Consider the following 25,117-nt stretch of genomic DNA (forward strand, 5'->3'; position numbering starts at 1 on the left):
TTCGGCAACTACAGTAGACACAATCAAAAGAAATCACATAGGGCATGCAGTTAGGGTTGAGTTTGCTCTTTCTTTGGCACTCACTGTGGAAATTCGATTGTAGTTACTGATTATTAATCTCCTATATCATACAGATTATTTGCTTCTCAACAAATATTGAAAAATAACACAACTAGAACTCCACAAAACACATAAAATACTCAACACAGTGAACACGATATTTTCAGACAAATTGTCCCTAGAAAAACCCCAAAGGGAAAACCAGTACTGCAAATGAGAAATATATTAAACTTCAGCAAATTAAGAGATACAAAATTCCTTGCCTCTCACTGGTAGAACCCCGACAATCTCCCAATTCCTCCTACTGATATTCCTCCACTGCTATCTCCCAACGCTATCACTGTGCCTCTTGCTAACACTACAAGACTATTTGCTATTACTGCAAACACATTTGCTAACACTGCAAATGCTCTCCAAGATGTGTTTTCCAAGTGCCCCTAGACCTCCTTTTATACTACCCTCGTTGATACACCAATGGCCGAGATTGATTCTCAATCAACGGTTGAGATTAAAACAACCCAACAACCAATAACAAAATCGGTTTCTAGTTGCTTCCAAAAGTGGTCAATTAATTAACAAATAATTGTCCCTACTCTAACTAATTAGTTAGTAAAACAATTATTTACTAATTAATCACATCTGGAAAAATAGCTGTCCAAAGCTAACAAACTAACACTCCCTCTTAGCGAGGAAGCTATTCTGCATGACACCCAACTTCTCTTTGAAGAAGATGAATTTTGCCTTCCCCAATGCCTTTGTTAGAATGTCTGCTACCTTCTGATCTGTAGGTATAAATTGTAGTTGAACAATCCCTCGCTGTACACAATCCCTGATGAAGTGATACCTGATGTCAATATGTTTCGACCTATCATGAAACACTGGATTCTTAGTCAACTTGATGCAACTCTGATTGTCGCAATGTATCACCATAGTTTCAACCTTCTGACCAAACAAGGCTACTAGCAACTTTCAAAGCCATATAGCTTCACATGTCACCATGCTAGCTGCTATGTATTCTGACTCTGCAGAACTCAGAGCCACAGACTTATGCTTCCTACTGAACCAAGAGACAACCCCTAATCCCAAACTGAAACAATACCCTGAAGTGCTTCTCTTGTCCGTTGTACTACCTGCCCAATCTGCATTAGTATAGCCCATCAACCTAATTCCTTCACTTCGAGAATATCTAATCCCATACTCGATTGTACCTCGCAAATAATGCAGCACATGCTTTGCCGCTATCCAATGTACTCTCTTTGGCTCTACCATGAACTAACTAAGAGTGTTGACTGCAAAAGCTATATTTGGCCTAGTGTTGACCAAATACATGAGAGAACCAATCAATTGCCTGTATAAGGTGGGATCTACATCCATCTCCTTGGATGTGTCTACCTTCCTCCAATTTGTGATCATGGGTGTAGACATGGCTTTACAATCCTCCATCCTGAATCTCTTCAAGATTTCAAAGCAATATTTCCCTTGTCCAAGGAAAATCTCTCTAGCTGTCTGCCATACTTCCATGCCCAGAAAGTAGTGCATAAGTCCCAAATCCTTCATCTCGAACTCTGTTGCAAGGTCCCTCTTGCACTCTCTATGAGCCCCAATGAACCTGTTAAAAACAAGTCATCCACATATAGAACAAGAATGAGTATCTCACCCCCAACTACCAAGTAGTAGAGATTAGCATCCGCCTCACTCTTCACGAAGCCCATTTCCTGCAAGTAACTATCAATGCGCTCATACCTTTATATGTGCTACAAAGCCTTCTGGTTGTTCTATGTATACCTCCTCTTTCAATTCTCCATTAAGGAATGTTGTCTTGATATCCATTTGATGGATCTGCCATCCCATCTGCGCTAAAAGTGAGATCACGGCTGGTATAGAAGTACACCTAGCCACTGGAGCAAATGTCTCCTCATAGTCTATTCCCTCCTTCTGAGAGAACCCTTTGTCCACAAACCTTGCCTTGTATTTCTCGATGCTACCATCTGCACCATGCTTGATCTTATAGATCCAACGTGATCCAACCACTGCCCTATTTGTTGGTCTAGGCACTACCTCCCACACATCATTTTGCATTATTGAGGTATATTCCTCAACCATCGCATCTCACCACACTTGATGTTGTGCAACCTCCTGATAACTAGAAGGCTCACTATCTACCAACTAACTAACTAATGCCACATAGTCATTGAACTTGGCTGGTTGTCTCCTTTCTCTTGTACTCCTCCTAGGAGCTCCCACTAACTCCTGAGTATCTCTTTGTTGAATCTCACGATTCCTGCTACCAACTATAGAGGATGAAATATCAACCTCCATGTCCTTTTGATGCATCTCTTCTTGCACCTGATGCTCTATAATCTGTGAACACTCTCCACCTGAGCCATTGCTAGTACTGGTAACTATACTTGAGCTTTGCTGCCCTTGACTTGATTGAGTGATTCTTGGAGCTTCAGTTGACTGTTCACTCTGATCATCTGCTGGCAAATCTCTAGACCTTCTAAATGCCTTGTCCTCCATGAACTTGACATCATGTCGAACAATAATCCACTTGGTCCCTAGAATGAATATTTGATATGCCTTTGAGGTTTCACTGTACCCCACAAAGTACCCCCTCTCTGCAGTCTGATCTAACTTGGTATGTGTATCACCTGGAACATGGCAATATGCCAAACTTCCAAATATCCTAAAGTGACTGACATCTAGCTTCTTTCCTGTGAAAGCCTTTTCTGGTGTCATCTTACCTAGTACCTTATGTGGAACCCTATTCTTTATGTACACTGCTGTACTACATGCCTCTGCCCATAAGTAGTGGGGCATATCCTGGTCATGTAGCATAGCCCTTGCTACCTCCGATATAAATCGGTTCTTCCTCTCAGCAACTCCATTCTGCTGTGGATTGTAAGGAACAGTCCACTCTCTCTTGATTCCTTCCTTGGTACAAAACTCCTGGAATTCATTCCCTTTGTACTCGCCTCCATTATCTGACCGAAGAACCTTAATCTTCTTTCCTTTCGAGTTCTCCACAAGAGCCTTGAATTCTTGGAAGCGACTGAAAACCTCATCCTTGGTCTTCAATAAGTATATCCAGGTCTTCTTGGAGAAATCATCAATAAAAGTAACATAGTACTCATATCCTCTGAGAGATTTCGTTGACATAGGTCCACATATATCTGAATATACTAAATCAAGAACACCCTTGGATCTAGTGTCACTCTTTGGAAAAGATGCGTTTGCAAACTTCCCCAACACACATCCTTTACATATGTCATCATGCTCTGTGCTCACCTTAGGAACACTTGTCACTGTCTCACGAAGCAATTTAAGTGCTCCATGATGTATATGGCCCATCCTCCTATGCCATAGCACTCCAAGATCTCTAGGATTACTGTTGCTCATGAGTGCCTTAGGAGTGTCAAACTGCAGCCTATAAAGGCGTCTGCTCCTAACTCCAATAGATATAGGTGATTTCCAATCTTTATGCTTAATCAAAACATGCATCCCTCTAAAGAGAATATTATACCCTTTATCCCGAAGGACAGATACAGAAACCAAATTCATACCTAAGCTTGGCACATGCAACACATCATGAAGGGAAATTACCTTTCCATTCTCCCTCTGAAACTAAACAGTCCCTTTGCCAACTGAGTTGAGCTTGGACAAGTTTCCCATAGAAATCTAGATACTGGTGTTCTCCTCCTTATAACTAGAGAAGTACCCTCTTACTCCTGTCATATGAAATGATGCCCCACTGTTTATATACCAAACACTCTGTGAGGTTGGCTAACCATACAAGCTATGAGTGCAAACTCATCTTCCAATCTACTAAAGAGCTCATCTGCACTTGCTGAAGCTGCTACCTGCTTCTTGCCCTTATTTTCATTCTTCTTCCTTTGTGGGCAATCACTGACATAGTGGCCAAACTCATGACAACCAAAGCACTTGACCTTAGATATGTCCTTCTTCTTCTTCTCACCTTGTGAGCTTGATCCTTTGCTAGACCCCTTCTTCGATTTCCCCTTTCCTGCTAGGGCAACATTTTCCTGTTCCACCTCACTTTTCTGACTCTTGTTGTTGGCTCCATTGACAAGACTAAGTCTAAACTCCTCCTGAGTGAAATCACTCCAAAGTCGATCCCAACTCAGTAAGGTGTCTTGTCCACTGATAACTTGAACAAAGACATCCCATTGTTTAGTAAACCCATTTAGGGCTATTCTGACTAGCTCATCATCACTCGGACTATCTCCAATAGCTGCTAACTCATCCTTGACAAGTCTAAGCCTGGTGAGGTAACTTGTGACGTCTTCTCCCTTGTTCATCTGGGTATTCTTCAACTTTTCTCTGAGAATCAACTTTCAGTTGGTGGTAGCATTCTGGTACAGATTCAGAATGGCATCCCACATCTTCTTCGCAGTATCTAACTCTGCGATATGTGGAACAATATGATCCTTGACACCATCAAGGATTATCCTCCTTGCCTTGGCATCATCCTTCTTGTATGCTACAAGTTGTGTTGCATCTGAGGGAACAGCTACAACACTAGTAACATACTCCTTGATACCACTCTCTTCCAACAATAAAGAAATTCTAGCTTTCCAGACACCAAAATTCGAGGCACCATCCAATCTGTCCTGATCTCTCAAACCAGCTACGACCATCTCAAAGAAATAAAAGAAATAACTCGAAAGAGGTCAAACTAGGTTTTATAAACCTTTAATTTCTTTTCTTCCTAGGGTAAACCTTTTCTACCCTCAACTTAGCTCTGATACCATGTGGAAATTCTATTATAGTTACTGATTATTAATCTCCTATATCATATAGATTATTTGCTTCTCAACAAATATTGAAAAATAACACAACTAAACTCCACAAAACACATAAAATACTCAACACAGTGAACACGATATTTTTGGACAAATTGTCCCTGGAAAAACCCCAAAGGGAAAACCAGTACTGCAAATGAGAAGTATATTAAACTTCAGCAAATTAAGAGATACAAAATTCCTTGCCTCTCACTGGCAGAACCCCAACAATCTCCCAATTCCTCCTGCTGATATTCCTCCACTGCTATCTCCCAACGCTATCACTACGCCTCTTGCTAACATTGCAAGACTGTTTGCTATTACTGCAAACACATTTGCTAACACTGCAAATGCTCTCCAAGATGTGTTTTCCAAATGCCCCTAGACCTCCTTTTATGCTACCCTCGTTGATAAACCAACGGCCGAGATTGATTCTCAATCAACGGTTGAGATTAAAACAACCCAACAACCAATAACAAAATCGGTTTCTAGTTGCTTCCAAAAATGGTCAATTAATTAACAAATAATTGTCCCTACTCTAACTAATTAGTTAGTAAAACAATTATTTACTAATTAATTACATCTGGAAAAACAGCTGTCCAAAGCTAACAAACTAACACTCACAAGCTCGATCAATTAATATTTACTGTTGTCATTTTTTTTTTCAACTAAATTCCCAATCATAGGGTTGTTCAAACACTTCATACATATAAATGCACAATTGCAAATTTTAAACTCGTATAATAATAAACATGTAAAGTCGAAATGAAAAACATTGAACACTTAGAAATATTATCCCTAGACGATTTTTTATTTTACAAGCATGGCGGAGCTGATATTCTAGCCCGTTTCTGACCAAATGTCATTGTATGCGATATACCTTTATTGACATTATACCTAGGTTATTAGCACTTTAGCACAACATTTTTCATCTCGCAATATAATTTAACAAAATTACGTAATTTCAAATAGTGTTGTCATGGCAATGCAAGTTATGAAGAATGATTGGAGCTCCATGCTGAGGAAAGATTGTCACAAGTGATGTGGGTGCATGGATATAACCTGGAGAAAGAACAAACGAGAAACGTTGCAAAATCATAGCGAGGGCAACCTTGGTCTCTAGCATAGCATAATTTTTGCCCACACAAGCCCTCGGTCCATATCCAAAAGGGATAAATGCAGTAGACTCATCCTTAGCAGCGTTGCATATTCCCTCACTAAACCTCTCAGGCTTAAATTCATTTGCATCCTCTCCCCACATAGATGTATTCTGATTCAGTGACAGCGTAGGAATAAGGAGCTGCGTGCCTTCAGGAATTGCAATTCCTCCTAGTGTTGTATACTTATGTATTTCTCTAAGAAAGACAACACCTGGTGGGTAGAGCCGGATCACCTCGTTCAGAATCATTCCTAACTGTAGTCCACAACACAGAGAATTCAATTAGAAAAATATATAGAACAAAGTATCTTAGTTTAAGTTATAAATAGTTTTTCAGTTCTTACAGTTTTAAGTTTGTTTACTGTCTCAAATTGTGGATGGGAATTTCCACATATTTCAAGTATTTCTGAGCGTGCTTTCTCTTGCCAGTCAGAATGCATGGCCAACACAACAATGACATATGTTAAGTAATTACATGTAGTCTCTTGCCCAGCAATGAAAAAAGTTCTGCATTCAGCTATGATTTCCTCTGTTGTCAGGCCTTCATCCATTTCAGAGCTCCTCAGCTCTTGGATTGTGTTCATCATGGAGCCAAGCAGATCTTTACCATAGCCTTGACTGGTCTTTGTACCAGCTTTTTCTCGCTTCATAATAAGATCTTTCAAAGCACTCTGAATTTCTTTGTTGAGTCTCCAACGTTCTCTGTCTCTTTTGAAAGGCAAAAATCTGAAAAAGCAACAAAAAGAAACGTAGTATGATGTTCATTTACTAATTCGTTCTTAATAAATAAGAAATCCACTTGCAAGTAGCTTGGAGTAATTGTCATGTATATTTAAAATCACCTGTAGCAAGGAATCATTAATTTAGCATAATCCTGGCAAGCCAAGGATATTTGCTGAGCCAGCAAGTCAAAAATATGCTTTCCTTGGAGATAGCTGCTGCCAAATGCTGTGCGGGCAATGATGTCTGAAGTTAAAGCCTTAAATTCCTCAGCCACGTTCACTTCTTTCTCATTATTTTGTACCAATTTCTCCCATTTCTCCAGCATACGGGTAGTGCTCTCGATCATGCAAGAAACCATATCCTGGTCCAATATTTTGAAGATTGCACATAAATTAATATTTAATAATCTTGTTGGTGTTGGGAAAAGGTCATATCTTGAATTTGAGTATGAAAGACTCTACCGAATATATAAAATAGTTAACTGTTTAGACATAATCCGACTTTGAGAATAAAAGACGCTACCGAGTACAAATGAAAAAGTCCCAACCAGTTTTATCTTCCAAACAAGAACATGAATCCCACCGAACCTTGAGCTTATCCGTATGGAAAGATGGATTTATAATCTGCCGGTGATGCGCCCATTTATTACCATTGAGCACCGCCAGACCTTCTCCAAGAAGCTCTTTAGTCATAGGATTCCATTTTGGTTTTCCATAAGTTCCTTTCTTATCACCTAGCACCTCCTTCGCCATTTCAGATCTACTAATTACCAGTGTTGGTATTGTACCCAACCAAATTAGGAAAGTTGAAACTGGTAGTTAGATTGTAGATAATGTATTAATATATCTTAACATCATTAGCCTACAGAATAAACATATCGTATTGAACAAAACTTACCATATATTTTGGACCAGTAAGGGCACTAAGGCTGCACTCTTGGCAAAATGTCATGGGAGAGTTTCATAGGTTTCGTCGTGGCCTCATACGTTAACTTGCTGTATTCAAGAGAATTTCCAAGCAGTAACTTGTAAGGAGGGCCTGTAATGCCTTGGGACTGAAAATGCTTGGCTATTTGCAGAGGCTTTCACCATATTGCTATTGTAAGTTTGGCAACTAGAAACACCACCAAACAACCAAATGAAAATAATGCAATTCCAATTCCAGAAACACTAAACATGGAAATTTTCATATCTTTCAATGTTTCAGGAATGTCAATGTTGCTCCTGACCATCTTGACCTGATATTTATGATAGAGCTTTTGCACAGTTATCTATCTATTATACGAAAAGCATTTTAGTTTGTCCTTATTTCCAGCCATAAGATGCTGGCTTAATCCCTTGCACCGGCACGGGATTCTTGCATTTCTTATATGAATTATTTTGATTTATTTCCCTTGGCTGTAGTAGAGTTACACTAATGCCTTGTTATATGTTTCTGGGAGTACCCGTAAGCTCGTAACTGCCAACAACAGTATCTCGAGATTTTTGTTCAGCTTGGACGTTCTCTATGATGCTTTGTTTTTCATTTGTTATTCCCAAATTGGAAATTGTGGTGTTAGGCAAAAAGAAATTAAATTTCTTTTTAATGTTTTATTTTTCATTTGCTTTTTTCAAATTGGTATTTGTGATGGTAATGGTAGGCTAAAATTTACTTTCTTTTAATGTTTTGTTTTTCATTTGTTTCTTCCGAGTTGGAATTTAGCAGTTTTTTCGTTTTTTTCTTAATTGATTTGTGGTTTGGATGGATTTATTGGAAAAAATAATTTAAATTATTTTAATAATAGTTTTACATTTAGAACAGTGATCTTTAATCTTTACAGCAGTCACCCATTGTTTATCAGTATTAATTGAATATGTTTATTAATTAGCATATTATATATTTTTAAAAATTTATGTAATGTAGTGGTGAGATGTAAATTTTCAAAATATTTAACATATATAAATATAAATAAATCATTAGATTCACTATTAAAAATTATCAAGAATTAATTAACTATAAAAATGTTACTCTCGTTATTTTTAGAACTATGCTTCATCTTCATCTCTTACAATGCCATTTCAGAATTTAAATTGAAGTAAAATTTTGTCAATAATTCTTTTCAATTATTTAATTAAGTATTCATTGAAATTTAAAAACTCTTCAATTCCAATTTGAATAAAGCTCAACTTTAATGTCTAGTCACAAAAAAATACTATTATATTTAAAACTTAAATTTATATTTATACTCAGGGATCCGTAGATGAGAATACATCTAGAATAAGTAAAAAAATAAGAAAGTTTTTGAAGGGCATAGCATAAGCTATGAGTTGAAGATTGAATTTTGGAAAGAAAATGTATTAGCATTGCTTAGGCTATTTCATCTTATCCTCATACCTGCAATCTGCAACATCTAGACATAGGTTTCAATTGGCCAATACTCTCTCTTGCAATACATAGTAAAAAATTTGGAAGATATTATTGAGTCATATTGAAAGAATACTATTTACCATCTCCTTTAAATTATCTCTAAATTCTTACATTATCAAAATAGCCTTCACCATTCTCAAATTCTTTGACGATTTACTGTTGAAAGTATTATGTGGCCTACTATAGATGAACACTTCGTGTCTTAATGGATTCCTTGATTTTGAATTGCAGGCCATCACCACCCAAAGACCAAGAGTTAACCACAAATTTTATAGAAAACAATAGACTGACAACTATTAACAAAATTAACTAGACAATGACAACATTCCCACCCAAAGATCAAGATTTAACGTTTTCACAAACATTATAGAAATGATAGACAGACAACTATTAACAAAATTAAGCAGACAAAGACTACATCAGATCCATCATAAGACGAAAACATGTGAAGAGTACATAATATCAGAAAGCCATCTTTTACACTTACAAAATTAATTTGAGATCACCAGGTTATGATTTTCACAATATGTTGCAGTAAGCATTCATTCAAAAGTCAATAGAGACTCAGACCAATCACAACGGGCCATGCGACAAGCTGGAAAACTAGCATGTGGACAGATAGTATTCGTACTGTATTGTAGGATTATGATGAGAATGTGGTAAGGCATGTGTATAGAGAAGCAAACTCGGCAGTGGTGTGGTCTTGAAAATATAGATGAAAAGATAGGATAAGGGAGTGGTACAATCATCTGGCTTAAAGATAGATATGTAGGCAGGCTAAGAAATATGCGGGGATCTCGAAGAGAAACATCAGGAAGCCTTGAGGTTATTAATAGCCGTCTAAGGTAGAATGTAGTTGCAGAGCAAGATGTCGAGGGAATTCATCAGCATCGATGGAGTGGAATGCAATTGTGAAGGGTCGGTGGATTACCAACCCAAGCTTCCATTCGACATAGAGGGAGACGTTGTTGAAGGTGCGGTGCAAGGTTTCATTCATAAGAAGAAACCAACTCTTATCCTGACTTTTCATTTAAATTATAAGGATTAGAAAATAATATCTAAAAAACATGGATAGATATCATTATTAAAATAAATATTTTATTTGTTCATTATTCTATTGAAAAATTATTTTATTATTCTATTAATTAATTTTGGGCTATTATTATATTATGATAATTAATATTAAGATTAAATTATTTAAATCATCATTGCAAATAGAAAGTTGGATTGATTAAATTCAAATCAAATATAATATGAAGTAATAAAATCTTAAACATGCCCATGCTTTCCACTTTATATGGTGGAAATTAAAAATAAATCAAATCTAATGTGAAATTTAGTATTAAGTGGGCCATTCATTCTCATAAGAGATGGGGTCTGGGGCCTTTTAAACAACTACTCATGAAACATAAGCGGATGAGTTTGACTCAAAAAATACACAGTTGAATCCTCATAGCAATATCAAAAATAGAATCCAATATAAAATTTTAAATCTAATATGAAATAAAATGTAGTAGAAACATGCCCATATTGTCTACTTTCTTAATTATTAGTTTTTTTAATTTTTGCTTACATGGGAAGTGAAATTATAAACAAAAGAAAAATAACAATAAAGTAAGAGTAATTGTAGACGATCATAATTTTAATCAAGGGAGTTTTTATTGACGAACATTTACCAATCAATTATGTCAATTTTTTGTACTAAAAAAATTGTATGAGTTTCATTAATTTTAAATATTAATTAAGAAAAATTAAAAAAATATATTTTTAATTAAATATTAAAAATAATTTAATTATTACTCTTAAATATATTATTGAATATAATTTAAATTAAGTAAATATATTTTGATAGTAAACATTTTTTTCTTAAATATAAACAAATAATAAAATATATAAATCTTTAATCTATAATTTACTTATATTTGAAAAAGTTCACTTCTCGTGTGTGTAAATATGTTTAAAAGAAATGAATGTGAAAATAGAAAAACAATGATAATTTTAGAAATAAATTTTAAAATTTTCAATTTATTATTGCAATGCACATTAAGTTTCTAAATTCATAAGAAATAAATGTGAAAATAGAAAATACAATGATAAATTTTGAAATAAATTTAAAAATATTCAATTTATTATTGCAATGTATATTAAGTTTCCAAATTCATATTAAAGAAACATAAAAAATGTTTAAAATATTCTACATTTCACTTTTCTAAAATTAATATGTATTTTTATAATAAACAATATACAAGGATATATATTAATATGATAAACTAGAATACTATATTATATTTATCTATAATAATTATTAATGGTTATTAAAGTGTTATGTATAAGAACTATTAATGTTTGATTTCCGTTGGATGCTACTTATGTTAGTTTAGAATGAGCAGAGAAGAACATAAGATAAACACAAAATAGCAGAAAAGAAAAATCAGACAAGAAGAACGTGAGATGAATTTATAATGGTTCAGCAATTGCCTATGTCCACTCTCAAAGCAGGGATCTATCACATTAACCGACATCCATATTTCATGACCATACACATCTTATTTATACATTTATTCAACCATGAACGAAGAGTTGGGGAAGCCAAACAGTCATATGACCGTTGGGCTTCATATACCCAACAATCTCCCCCGTGACAGGTACAACCATGCACAATGACATCCTTGCTTCCAATTCGAATCTCATATCACAACCAAGTCCAAATTTTAATTTTGCCACAGACAGTTCACGGAAACTTTGAATGAGCCTTCTCCAAAATCTGTTGGATTCAATAAAATCTATCAATTGAATATTTTCAAAAATAACCATGTTGTCTTCTCAAACACTTATCAGGCTGTGAAAAACCATTATATGCATCGCTGAACATAGCCTTTGCAATCTTCATCAAATCTGAACAAAAATTCTCTGCAATTCCCCATTCCATAGACCATAGAGCTGTCTCAATTTTTGAACTACTAATGCTCTCCATAATGTACAAAACGTTATCCTCAAAACTCTGCGCCAAGTAGCTTCTTTCCTCATTCAAATCTTTATCTAGAACAATGTGAATGAATAGCTCGGGCGGAGAGTCCAATTTTGACTTGTCAGTGAGTTTCTCGAAACAAATCGTATCAATAGCATCTGAAGTATTGCTAATTAGTTCTCTCATAAAGATCTCCTTGTCCTCCTTGTTACCCATGATTAGCACGAGGATTTCTTGCCTGGTCCAATGTGGCAACCGTGGAGACTTGTCCCCCTGAGTTTGCATCCAAATAGCGAGCATTATCTCGCCCTTGACCTCCACAGCCGGGTCCCGCAAACTAGAGGCAACTTTGTCGATAATCACATCGCCCGACACAGTCTCAGGGGTCGCTGATTCTGCCATTTGGCTTTCCACGGTCTAATATGATTCATCCTTCTTTGCACAAGCCCTGACATCGTCTTTGGCTACAATACTGCATATTTGGTTCAACTCCAAAACCGTGACTTCTGCAAAGTCTGAAGTTGTCTTTGCCTCTTCAATTGTTGTGACTACTTGCCTGTCACTTTCCTCTGTGCAGGTGATATAATTTAAAGAAGGCTTCATATTCACAAACTCCAGCCTGGACCATGTCTGGACAAGCGCCAACATACCTCCACTTGGAGGAACAACCATCGACATTGTCATATCATTTCTTTGCCTCACACATTCTGAAAACAACTTTGAGTTCCCTTCTGTCAGGTCTCCAACTCTCCTCTTCTTTTGTATGGGTGGTGACCCCTCCGGTGTCATCTCTTCAATGTTCAATGACACTGCTTGCACTGCCGCACCATAAGCAATGGCCTCTTCCTTTGCCTTGGCAATGAAAATTCCCTCGTGACGATGGGGTTCAATCACACCTTTCATCCCACCGCCTCTGCCAGAGTCACCTCCACAGCCTTGGAGATTGTCACCAAATACATCAACAGGCTCCATGTCATAAGAGTTTATTGTATTTCTTGTAGAAGCTTGTGCACTACCTGCAATCAATGGATTCCACTCTGCCTCTACTTTTGCAATCTTCATCAAAAAATCATCACTCTTTTTTTCTTTTAGAAAATCAATTTCCTCAAAGACCTTATCCACAGCCTTTCCGAAGTCTTGTAGATCTTGCACAACCTTGAGCCAGAGGCTCTCTCCCTACTCCTTGAGCTCTATAATCCCTATGCTCCTGGGATCTTTAGTCGCCAGGCACCCCGAATCCTCTTGTGGATTCTTTCCACCAAAGAAAGGCTTTTCTATCAACAAGACATGCATTTTTGTGAGGAAAGAGTCCTCTGTTAGGAGCTTCCCATCACTATCTTCTTGCTGAAATACGGTCTCTTTAGAAAAATCCCATTCTTTCTCAAAGTTATCTTTTTCAATATTCATCATGAGACACAAAACCTTCAACTTTTGGTCCATACAAATTAGTTTGTCTGTAAGTAAGAGATTCTCTTCCTTCAACCTCATAAATTTTTCTTTTTCATAATCCTCCCGAGTCTTGGTCTCAACTTCCTCAGCTTCATCCTCACTAGCTTCAGTGTCCTCCTCTTTAGTCGAATCCAAATTGTCAAGAAATTCGTCAATAACAAAATCAACGTCATCATCTTCGTCTTCCATCTCTACTCAAGCCAATCTGGCTTTGATACCAATTGTTAGATTAGAATGAGTAGGGAAGAACATAAAATAAACACAAAATAGCAGAAAAGAAAAATCAGACAACAAGAACGCGAGACGAATTTATAGTGGTTCGGCAATTGCCTACGTCCACTCTCAAAGCAGGGATATATCACATTAACCGATATCCATATTACATGACCATACGCATCTTATTTATACATTTATTCAATCATGAACGAAGAGTTGGGGAAGCCAAACAGTCATATGACCATTAGGCTTCATATACCCAACAACTTACGATTGCATGCAAATTTTTGTGCATTAATTTATCTCTATGAAAATTAATATATTAAAAATAATTAATTGTGAATTAATTGATTTATGTCCATTAAACCTATTCATTTTATGCAATTAAATATCTCTATATTTGTATGAGATGATTACAAATATAAATTTATGATAGTAAGTCATATTAATCATCTTATATATTTTTTTTATTTTTTTTAAATTTAATTATTATTTTATTTTTATGAGTTTTGCTTTCCAAATTGATAACAAGAGATGATGTAAAACATTTGAATGACAATTCACAACATGCTTCAATCTTTACCTTTTCCACAAAACTTTTTTTTTATTTAATGCATGAACAAATTGTTGCTCTTTGGTACTTTTGTCCTCGATGACAAGAAAGAAAAAAGGTGATGTGTTGGCATACACGGACATACTGACTTGGCTGACGTGTTAAGTGTTTTTAAAACATGTTCTTTGGAGCCATGTTGGTGACACGATAGCTCTGACTTTGCATTTATGTTAATGACATTTTTGGTTTAAAATTGCTACGGTTTAAAGGGCATATTCCCCATGATACTTATTGTATCGAACAAGTTAATGTTTTTCTTGGAAGTTGCATTTGGCGTTTCATTTGTTTTGGTTTGGAGTCCGTCAAACCCTAACGCCGTGTGAGTCACAGTGCCGCTGGAGCTACAGAGCTCGAATCAGTTACAGAGAATGGTGCGAACAATGGTTTCATTCAAAAGATTAACGGTTGACTGGTTAGTTTATTTGTTCAGTTTGCGTTTAACAGGTATGGTTCTTGAAACACATGATTTAAGAGATTCTGTTTACCTTGGTTCGAATTTTTTAGTTATGCAAAATAAAAATAAGGAAGTGGTTGTGCTTTATTTTTGTTTTTCATGACTGGGAAATTAAAATGTCTTCCGTTTCTACTGTTTCCGTTGCACAGTTAGAATCAGTTATTTGTTTTTCAGTTTACAAATCTTGTAAGTTAACAGGTTATTTAAGATGAAAACGGGATTCTTTCTGGGTGTGCATAAAAACAGATTGACAAATCAGTCTGTGAGAAGAAAAACGGAGAAACACAGTGCCATAGTTTGAGTGTGAACAAAGTTCTAACATTAAAACAGAGAAATACAGTGCCGTGTTTTGAGTGTGAACAAAGTGGAAGCGTTAAACAGTGCCGTAGTTTAACAGAACCAGCCGAGGGTTTCTTGAGAATCAATACTCTGTTTTTGTTACAGAGTATATGAGGCTTCATTGAATTGAAACCATATTATTCAGTGTTTATTGATTTGAAATCATACAGTACAGAGTATTTGAGGTTTTATTTGATTTGAAATCGTATTGTTCAGGGTTTGTTGATTTGAAATCATACTGTTCAGAGTATATGAGATTTTATTGATTTGAAACTATATTTTCAGAGATTGGATAGTGTTGAAGAATATTATTGCAAAATTTTCATATGTACAGACTGATAAAAATATTCTCGCTCCAATCCCTGATGGTTTTGTGACTGCAAGAATAAAGTGCATGCATAAAATCACCAGTGGTTGTAGCTCGAGTTGAAATATACATTGATAAGAAGAGGGGTTGGTGCTCCTTGAGGCCTTGTGGTTTCTAAAACATGTGAACTGAGTTGGTGCTCTTTTTGAATTAACATAAGGGATCTTCCGAGTGGTTTTTCTACCCCAAGAGGGTTTTCCACTCATGCAAAATATTGTGTTATGTTGCATTGTCGTTGTTTCATTCTGTTTACTAGTGTATGCTCTGATACATCATATTCTAGTCCTCTTTATCTCATACTCTGTTTAGTTGGATATATGTAATGCAATATTGAAAGTATTTTTAATGTTTCAAGTTTGTGTAATATTTTTAATACCATTTTGTTAAACAAGGTCTGAATCAGATGTTTTAGTTGGTTCAATGGTATACTTTATGCTGCATTAATGTACTCCTTCAAAGTGTTAAGTCTCAGCCATCTGTTCACACTGTGAATTAAAATTGTCAAGGTCCATAAAAGTATAACTCGTTAAAATTTTGTCACACTCTGATTCACCCCCCCCTCTCAGAGTGTTTTCCACTTCCAACACAAATTCATGCTATTGTGTTTGCACACCCTTTCATCAAGATGTATTCACCATGTATTAAAATATTATTTATATTGCATGCTTAAAAATTGAGAAAATATATTGGCATCAGAATTGTGATTGAAAAAGTCTTAGGCTTTTGAACCACATATCTTATCTATTCCATCTTCAAAGGCCCACATTTACTTGTCAACTAAGTGGGTTCTTCTTGATGCTAAAATGTGTGTTTCCTAGTTTGATAATTAATAATATGTAATTACGCTAATAGGTGTTTAGCGGTTGTAGAGGGGTTCAAGCAATTTGTGTACATTTTTATTATCCTCATTTAGTTTGACAACCATTCATGATGGTTGAAATGCAATGTAATAGTTGAAGATTGATTCACTATCCACCTGCAAATTCCAATTGTACCGGCTATCTATATTCCTGACGTGTAAGCGATTCCCTTACGTTGCATAAGAACCATTTCTTTTCTTAAAACAGTTCTTAATTGCATTTATAGGTACTTCATTGAATTACAGGCGATGGTTTATATAGTGGCAATGGCTCTTCGAAGGTTAACCAAATTGTCCATTGATATCTTCTCATTACACATTAGGAATGAATTATGCGATTTAGGTGATGAGGAAGGATTCATCTGTATGTTATAGCAGTGGAGGGTTTCATAATATGATCAATCCAGCTGGTAGCAAATGGCAGAAGCTTAGCATTTTTTCCTTCCATCCCGAGACCACAATTGTTAGAAACTTTCCTGGTCAGCGCATACAACACCTTGTCTATTTGTGAATGAAATGAAAAAACGTTCTCTACATCGTCTTATGGTAACTTAACATGGTCTCCTCTATTTTCATACGCTGCCATAGAATAATCTTTCCTACTTAACCTTTCTAAACTTACCTCAAATTGGTGGAATTGTGTTGTTAAGCTTAAAACTTTTAATTGTAATTTATCAATGGACATGTAGGCTGGAAGAGAGATCCTTCATATATGTGCTTATTTAAGGATCTATGCATACATGTTATTGGTACACAGAAAACATTATTTTACTCTATCAAATTTTTCTACACAGCGTCAGAGCAAGAAGATTTTGGAAAACCTGACAATTAAAAATTTGAGCTGATTGAGTTTGCAGGAGGTTAAAATAAAAAATCGATGAGAGATATTGGAATAAAAAGTGAAAAACGATGTAGCTGGATTGAAATTTAAATAAAGTATATAAATTTATTGTGTAGATGAATTATTAAATTTATAGGAGTCAAGTGTGCAGCAGTTATGTCTACTAGAGTTGGTTTCAGAAAATGATTGATAAGATTAAAAAAGAGGAATCCCAGAGATATTTTCTGTATCAGAATTAAACTCTGTGCCAATCTATAAGAATAGTTTAAAATCTAAACATCATTCCATCTTCAGCGAAATTGTACCGCACTAGGTTACCTTAATATCTTAGAAGATCTAATGGTGATTTCTAAGGCTTAGCTGAAAGGGCCATATACAAATACCAAACATCAAAGATTGTGTATTTTAATTCTTCAAAATCGTCACCTGGCACTATCCACGTTTTTATTCATTATACATGCTCCAAAGAGCATCATTCAAAACACTAATCCTATCTTCAAACCAAAATTTGGAGATTCATACATATCCTTACATTCAACTTCACCATCTTCATTTGAAGAAACTTTCTGTACAACTGATTGCTCAAGGAAACGAAACAAATCTTCTATGTCACATGAGACATCATAAGCTGATCTTTTTTATTTCAAAAACTCATTTTCTTTTTTTAACAATTTTAACTTATTTTTCAAATCTTCATTCGTCTTCTTGATTTTCTCCAATTCCTTTTCAAGATTATCATTTTCACATGAACTTTCATAGACATCTTTTCTCAACTCCCTTATAGTTTCTATCAATTTTGAATTAGCCTTTTTCAGTTTCACCAATTGCTCTTTCAAACAATCTTTCTCACAAATTAAATTTGCAATTTCTTTTTCCACCCTTTTTCCTTTTTTCGAACTAATATTTTCTTTATTTCCTTTTTACTGGTAAGCACTATAGTTGAACTACACCAAATCAATCTCCTTTTTGTCTCTATATATCTTTAATCTTTTCAAGCTTACAAAATTGATCCAATCTCTTTTAATTTGGCAGCCGACAAAACTAAGCCAACAAACAAATTGCACTATGACCTCCTTATTCTTGCAAACTCCACTAAACTATGGCTGCACCAATAATTTCTTTCAAAGTTGTGACTTGAGACTTTATTCTACAATCTAGTCTTTGGTAACTTCTTCTGATAGACGACACTAACAAATTTCTAACAAATTTCTAGCACCTTTCTTTTATCAGTCTGTCCTTCAATACCTCCACGAACCAGCTCCTCTCCTAAATTTTTAATATCCTAAGATTCCGGCCTCTTCAAATCTCAAATATGGCTGCACTTCATCCTCCCATCTGATTCCCACGATCTCATAAACTCTACTCTAATACCATATGGGGAATTTGAAAAATAGAGGCATAAACAAAAACATACAGATTGAACAAACAAATAAATTTTACACACACAAATATTTTTATTCATTCATTAGAATTCTATTACATCTTGCCTCTATTAGAGGTCTTTCTCATTCCTTCTAGAATGCATCAATCATTACACAGCCTCAGTTTGTAACTTCTAAAAATAGAGCATGAATAGCATGCATCATTTCTCCAACTTATTGAAACTAAGAGATAAATAGTAAAATAAATACTATTAATAGGTATCTAAAATTAAACTAACAATCAAACTATTCATTGCAATCCATGTAACGATGCATGGCGGTGAGGATCATGCATCAGATCGCAACAGTGGCAACAATACTGAGTGTGGTTGGACCTCTTAAAATCTTCAACCTCACAAGGCCATGAAAGAATTACACTACAGAAGATAAAAACATATGTTTTACAAGGAAAAAGAGAAATGTTGTGGCACACATGGGCCATAACTAGTAGAGGTCGAAAACCTCAAAGTGTTGGTGAGCATCTAAAAGAACACCGTCTTGGCAACCATAGTGAAGCGTTGACTATTACATTTGGGTTGATAAGCACACCATTTGGCATCACACTTCAAAGATTGGTAAGAAAATTTATTTTTAATAGATAACAATCTCTTCTATCAACATTCTTATGTTGGAAGAAGGTCACATGGAAATTGTAGCCACATTGGTCATATGACCAATCACCTTCTCGTAACTTTTCATTTGATAGTTTTATATGAAAGTATGAATGGGTGTGTATAGTCCGTGTATTGGTAACTCGATATCAGATAATACAAGTTATTCCTTGCTTTTCTGTGGATGTAGTCTTTAAGGGTGAACCACATAATTATGTTACATTGTGTGTTTATCTAATTTTTTTTCTATTGTTATTTAATATGCTTTTTCTACTCATTTAAAATTAACAATTGGTATCAAAGTTTGGATATATTGAGTTGAGGTGGAAGAAGGTGAAGTTTGGGAGCTAGATAATGTTTCTACATTTCTTGCCTCTCTATACTTCCAAGTATGTTTTATTGAACCTAACTGAATTTTTAGTTTCAGATGATGAGGCCAATTCAATCATTGAAGAGTTTCATAGTACTTTGAAAATTGAAGAATTAGACTTGTTAGAGAGTGATTTTGTGCAAGTGAAAGCTAAAACAAGGCATTGTGTACATTGGTGGGATGGTTGGAGAACAAAGGAGGATTTGGCTGAAGAGGAGGATGATTTTGGGTTTGTTTCTTTCTCCACTCTTGATACAATTGTACTATGTATTGGTTGAACATTTTATGGGCGATGGGACATTGTTGGAAAATGAGCCATGATTTGCTTTCATATAAAAAAAAAAGATTGAATTGGAGTAGGGGTATTTTTGCCACTTCTTCAAATCATCCATTTTCAAAAGTTCTCAAACTGGCAATGGGAGATCAGAGCATTTGCATGAAATATTGTAGTTTGAGGAAATTGATCCAAGATAAGATAAAATAATGAAAATTTGTCCCAAATCTACAAAAAGTTACCAATTGAAGGATTAATTTGAAAGACAAGCTCAACCGATGCCAAGAGTTAAGGTTGTAAATGTCAAGAATATTGATCAAAATTTTATGTTCAAGATGGAATTATAATTGTTAAAGGTATTTGTGTGAAGAGAAAAAAGAATAATAAGAGATAAGGATTTGTTTAATATTTTATGGGGTTCACTCGAACCCCCTTTTTATTAATATTTTATGGGGTTCGCTCGAATCCCCTTTTTAACTATTTTTTAACCATTATAAAATGAATGTAGGGGGGTTCATTCGAAGTCCCTTCATTCAAAGGGGGTTCATTCGAAGGGGTGTTATTTGAACCCCCTTTCTATGCTTCTCCACCCCAAACTCTTCAACTTTCTGCAGAATTTTGGCCTTGAAACTTCTGGTTCAAGGCTCAAATGAAAGAATTTTGATAACCCAAAAATATAGGATGGTAGTGTTTGAAGAAATATTTCCAACTATAATTTTATTACATTGTGAGTTTATTATGATCTTGTTTTTTAAATTTTACTAAATATAGGTTTTTCACCGAAGATGAACTTCTTTGTTCAACGCATTGGGAAAGATAGTAAACTAATTCAAAAAAAATCTGAAAAAATATCTATGCCCTAGATATTGATGTCTTATTTCAAACAAAAAAAATAAAATTGAATTTTGATATATAGAAAACAAGTTATGTGTTCAAACGCACACCTGTGTCTAAACTACATTTTTTAAGAGTGATCGAGATTCAAATTTTGATGATGGGTATTAGAATTCAAGTGATTATCATGGTGGATGTTGACCTATCCGGCCAAAATTTAATATAGGTCCTCATTGACATTCCATATATCTGATCACAGTGGCTCTGATGAATTTCTGTTGACATTGTATGACATTGATTTCTTCATAGTGGCTCAGTAGACATTTCCCAAGATCTCCCATGCTTATTTATTGTTTGCAGAAGACTTTTGGTCTGACAGAGGATATCAGACGCTATCCAAATGTAGGATACTTTCTAATTTTTGGGGATTGTTGTTCTTTCCTAGTTCTGTAGGACACTTTTAGGCATGCAAGATCAGATCTTCTATATTATTCATGATCATATTCTCTATCTGTACCTAACCCTAGTCAGTTAGGTTTTTCGAACTCAATGTAATCATAGTTATTCCTAACCTATAAAGGTAACTTTGTAACATATCCTAAGGGTCCTCTTCCTGATTCTTTTATGAAAATTCATACCTTCTATAATTGTAATTTTGCCTTGCCTTTACATCAATAAAATTGTCTATTTTTTTTCTTTCCAGTTCAAACATTCTGTGTAAGGTATCTTACCTCTCTATCTAAATGCATTCTTTTATATTCTCAAATTATGTGATTGTGTTAACACCACTGATGAGACTGCCCATTAATTTCCTTAATTCCTCTCTTCATCATACATGATTATAACCTTTGCATGTTCTTTGGGAGTTGATTAGAATAGGAAATTGTGCATAGCTTTGGGTAATTCCTAGTGGTGCCTTGTACAGTTATGGCTAGGGAGAATCAACCTTCAATCTTGGTGTAGCGCCTCTAATTTCCCTTTCATCATTTCTTCTCCCATTTCCTTTGCAAGTAATTAGATTAGGCTTAGGAGTAGGTTTTGCAAGTGTTGGGTTGGTCCAACATTGCACCTTGATTGGAGAGGAAGTCAGACTTCTCTGGAGATTCAACCTCACATGTGCAAGGTCCCACAATCGGAGGTTGTTTCCATGTTTCGCAAGGTTGTTGATAATTAGTGTTCAACAAGGGTGCAAACTTTTGTGATAATAATTTTTGGCATGCTCAGTCGGAAAAGTCTTTAAAAGCATTCTATAAAAATCTATTCACCAAATAGTTCCAATCCAAGCCACTGGTCATACCAGAGTTTTTGGCACACCCAATGGGACCATTTCAACCATATTAGTTCAAGTTTTCTTGTTGGTTGTTGATATTTGGTGTGCGTGTCAACAATTTTTGCCTTTGGAGGCAACATTTGTTTTACATACTTTATGACTCTCAGAATAAATCTACTAGTCAAGCAATCCTAAGTTTAAACCAAGCTAAATATTTTGTTGTTTCTTCAATCTATATAGCCTTAGAGAGGCAATACCTTTCCAACACCTAGTGAATCTTCAACCTTTTGGTGAACCTGATTGGTATGTTATCAGTCTCTAGTTGGGTAAATCTATTTGTCTCTTTAAGCATTTCTTTAAAAAAAAATTTACCTCTATCAAATGATTTAAAATGAATATATCATGGGTTTACCTTCTATTCACCCTCATTTTTTGAGAATACAAGCTCTTTTTCCCCTCTTCACTAACTAGAGCAAACTAGGACTGCTCCTAATTTCAACCCAAACAACTTTTCTCCAGCAACAGATTGGTACTTTCCTAATACTTACCACCCATAGACCCCTAGTCAAACATCCTTTTAGCATAACCGGCCCCAAAATAATGAAAAATGGCAAATTACAGAGCTCAAAAACATGATGGTAAGCTTGAGGGAGCAACTAGATGACATAAAGAGGTAGTAGGAGTGGGATTCGCAGTAGGATGAGCTTTCTTATAATTCTCAACTTCAGCAACATTAGATGCAAGCCCAAAGACAACAACATGAAGACGTCCTTGCAAGGGGGATTGCCTCTAGTTGGAAGGAGGAAATTAAAAAATTAGCTACTTTAAAGATCCAGCTAATGCAGGAGGAGGTTTCTGCCCCTAAAATTCCTTAATCCAAACTCCCAATTTTTTGTTAGGGGATGCCTCCTAAGCCTTCTGTGTATCCTCGTAGGTTGGAAATCCCAAGTTTCAAAGGATCTTTTCCTTTTGTCTACAAAATCCTTTCCCTCCACAACCTCAATCTAGAGCTATGTCTGATGCTATTTGCTTTTTGAAAAGTGGAACTATTGTATGGAGGGTAGATGGTTATCATCCTCATTAGAAGGTGATTCATTTGGCTATTGGTGAGTCTTCAAATGCTCCAAAGGAGGAAGAGGTAGAGATGCTACAAGAAGAAATTAAGGATGATCACTTGCAGTAGGCCATTGAACATGAGGAGTGTGAAGATAATGTTGTAGAAGACTCAACCCTCTCATTCGATTATCTTCCTTTCTTCATTGATATTGATAAGGAAATGTCTACACTTCCCTTGGTGGTATTTCTAGAGGAGCATGATAATGTTGAAGAGGCCACAACGGGTCATGGTTTTGTTGTGGAAGACATCATAGAGGATAGATCATGCCATGAACTTGAGGTTATTATAGTTTGTTGTCAAGATGAAGAAACAGAAATAAAGAGACAATCTAAAAAAATTTATCTTCTTATGAGGTGTCTCATGAATCTAAAGTTGGTGCTAATTATCTAGGTATCAACATGGGTTACTATGGTGTATGCTAGTTCACCCCTGTCTCTGAATGACTTAATTTTGAATATGAGGCCTTCTTTCAAGGAGAAGATGTTATATTTGACATCAGGGACAATGTACCTAAGCTTGAACATTTCACTTGGGACCAACATATCATTGATGGCGATATTGAGTAGCAATATGTTGGTCATGCAGGCAGTCCTTTGGTTTCTCAATTTTATAGTATATCCAAGCTTCAAATCATTCAATTTGGTGTGTTTGAGGTACTCCCTTATGCAGATCAAGAAAGAGGTATAGTATAGTCTTTATTCCCATGTGAGTTGGAGACCTTTTCTTCTATTTTCAGCTCATGCCTAGAGTAGGGTAGTTGTGATAACAATGAATCTCCCTTATGTGAAGAAGGTTCATTCTCTTCTGTACGGGTTAGTTCTAATATTGGCCTACCCCTTGAGCATTTTCCCTTTCTCGTTGAATGCACATTTGATGCACCTCCATATATCTCAAAGACTTATTTTATGTGGATCCCTTATGGTAGAAAAGTAGATGGTGAAGTGATATTTCACCATATAAGTGATATGTGTGATTTGATGTATGCATACAAGAGACAACTGATGTAGCCAAGTGGTGAATGCAACCATGTTATGATGGAGATCAATTTCTTCATAAGGTATATATCTTTGATAGAGGCAAAAGAATGAATTGCCTCATAATTGTAATAATGTAAATATTAGTTAGGTTTCTTGTTTTCCAAGAAGTGTCTAAGCAAAGGCTATCCCCCCTAGAATGGTGCCATTTTGATATTTTACAAGTTACAAAGGAGAGAGTTATCTTCCTTGTTGCAGTTTTGAATCTATGCCCAAAGGAATTCCCCAGGCTATTGATTATATATCAAGAAATCTTATCTCCCACTCTGAGTCACCGTAAATATTGACATTTTCTATATCAACATTTTCAATGCAAATAACCAATCTAAGATAACCTAATTGTTAAACATTGAATATTTTCCTAAGGCCTAAAACCCTAAACTCTTAAGGCTTCTTGCCTTAGCATTTTTCAGCATTATTCTTTTACTCCGTTGACTGGCTTAAGAAGCCATGCGACTCAAGTGCTACCGGATGGATCATTCCTTATGCATTATTTTATCAACCCAATTCTATCTACTATCGACAAGAAGGGTTGCTATGGATGCTAGATCGTATGGTTTGCAGTCGTCAGGGTTAACTGCCACTTGACCCTACAATGTTGTGATCAGTGGTTACCAAGAGATGTATGATCGTAGGTTCATGGTGGTTCAGGTTAACCATCGCTTGGCCTTGTGCCATTGCGATGGACCACTGAGGAGCTACCATCATGTCAAGTCACGCCTCAATAGCTTGGGGTTGGCAGTCAAGGATTTGGCTGCAATGTTGTGATGGGGTTAGTGGTGGCCACTAGTTGTTAGGTAATAGGTTCGTAGTGGAATATTACAAGTATTATCTTAGGTTGTGATCCTACAACTAAGGTGATTAGTCAGATGGTGGAGCCAGAAAATTTTTCACATGCAATTATAGCCATCCAATTTTACTTAAGGGTGA

General features: G+C 35.6%; 1 protein-coding gene across 1 annotated transcript; it reads right to left on the reverse strand.

The window, feature by feature from the left end:
- Nucleotides 1-5,072: 5,072 nt before the first annotated feature.
- LOC131875748 (cytochrome P450 CYP72A219-like) lies at nt 5,073-7,496 on the reverse strand. Its single transcript, XM_059220398.1, has 5 exons — nt 7,332-7,496; nt 6,864-7,105; nt 6,366-6,747; nt 5,925-6,276; nt 5,073-5,206 (listed from the first exon to the last, which is right to left on the reverse strand). The coding sequence occupies exons 1-5, from the start codon at nt 7,494-7,496 to the stop codon at nt 5,073-5,075; spliced, it is 1,275 nt and encodes a 424-aa protein (XP_059076381.1).
- Nucleotides 7,497-25,117: the final 17,621 nt, after the last annotated feature.

Source organism: Cryptomeria japonica, chromosome 5, assembly GCF_030272615.1.
Source record: "Cryptomeria japonica chromosome 5, Sugi_1.0, whole genome shotgun sequence".
NCBI classification, from domain to species: Eukaryota; Viridiplantae; Streptophyta; class Pinopsida; order Cupressales; family Cupressaceae; genus Cryptomeria; species Cryptomeria japonica.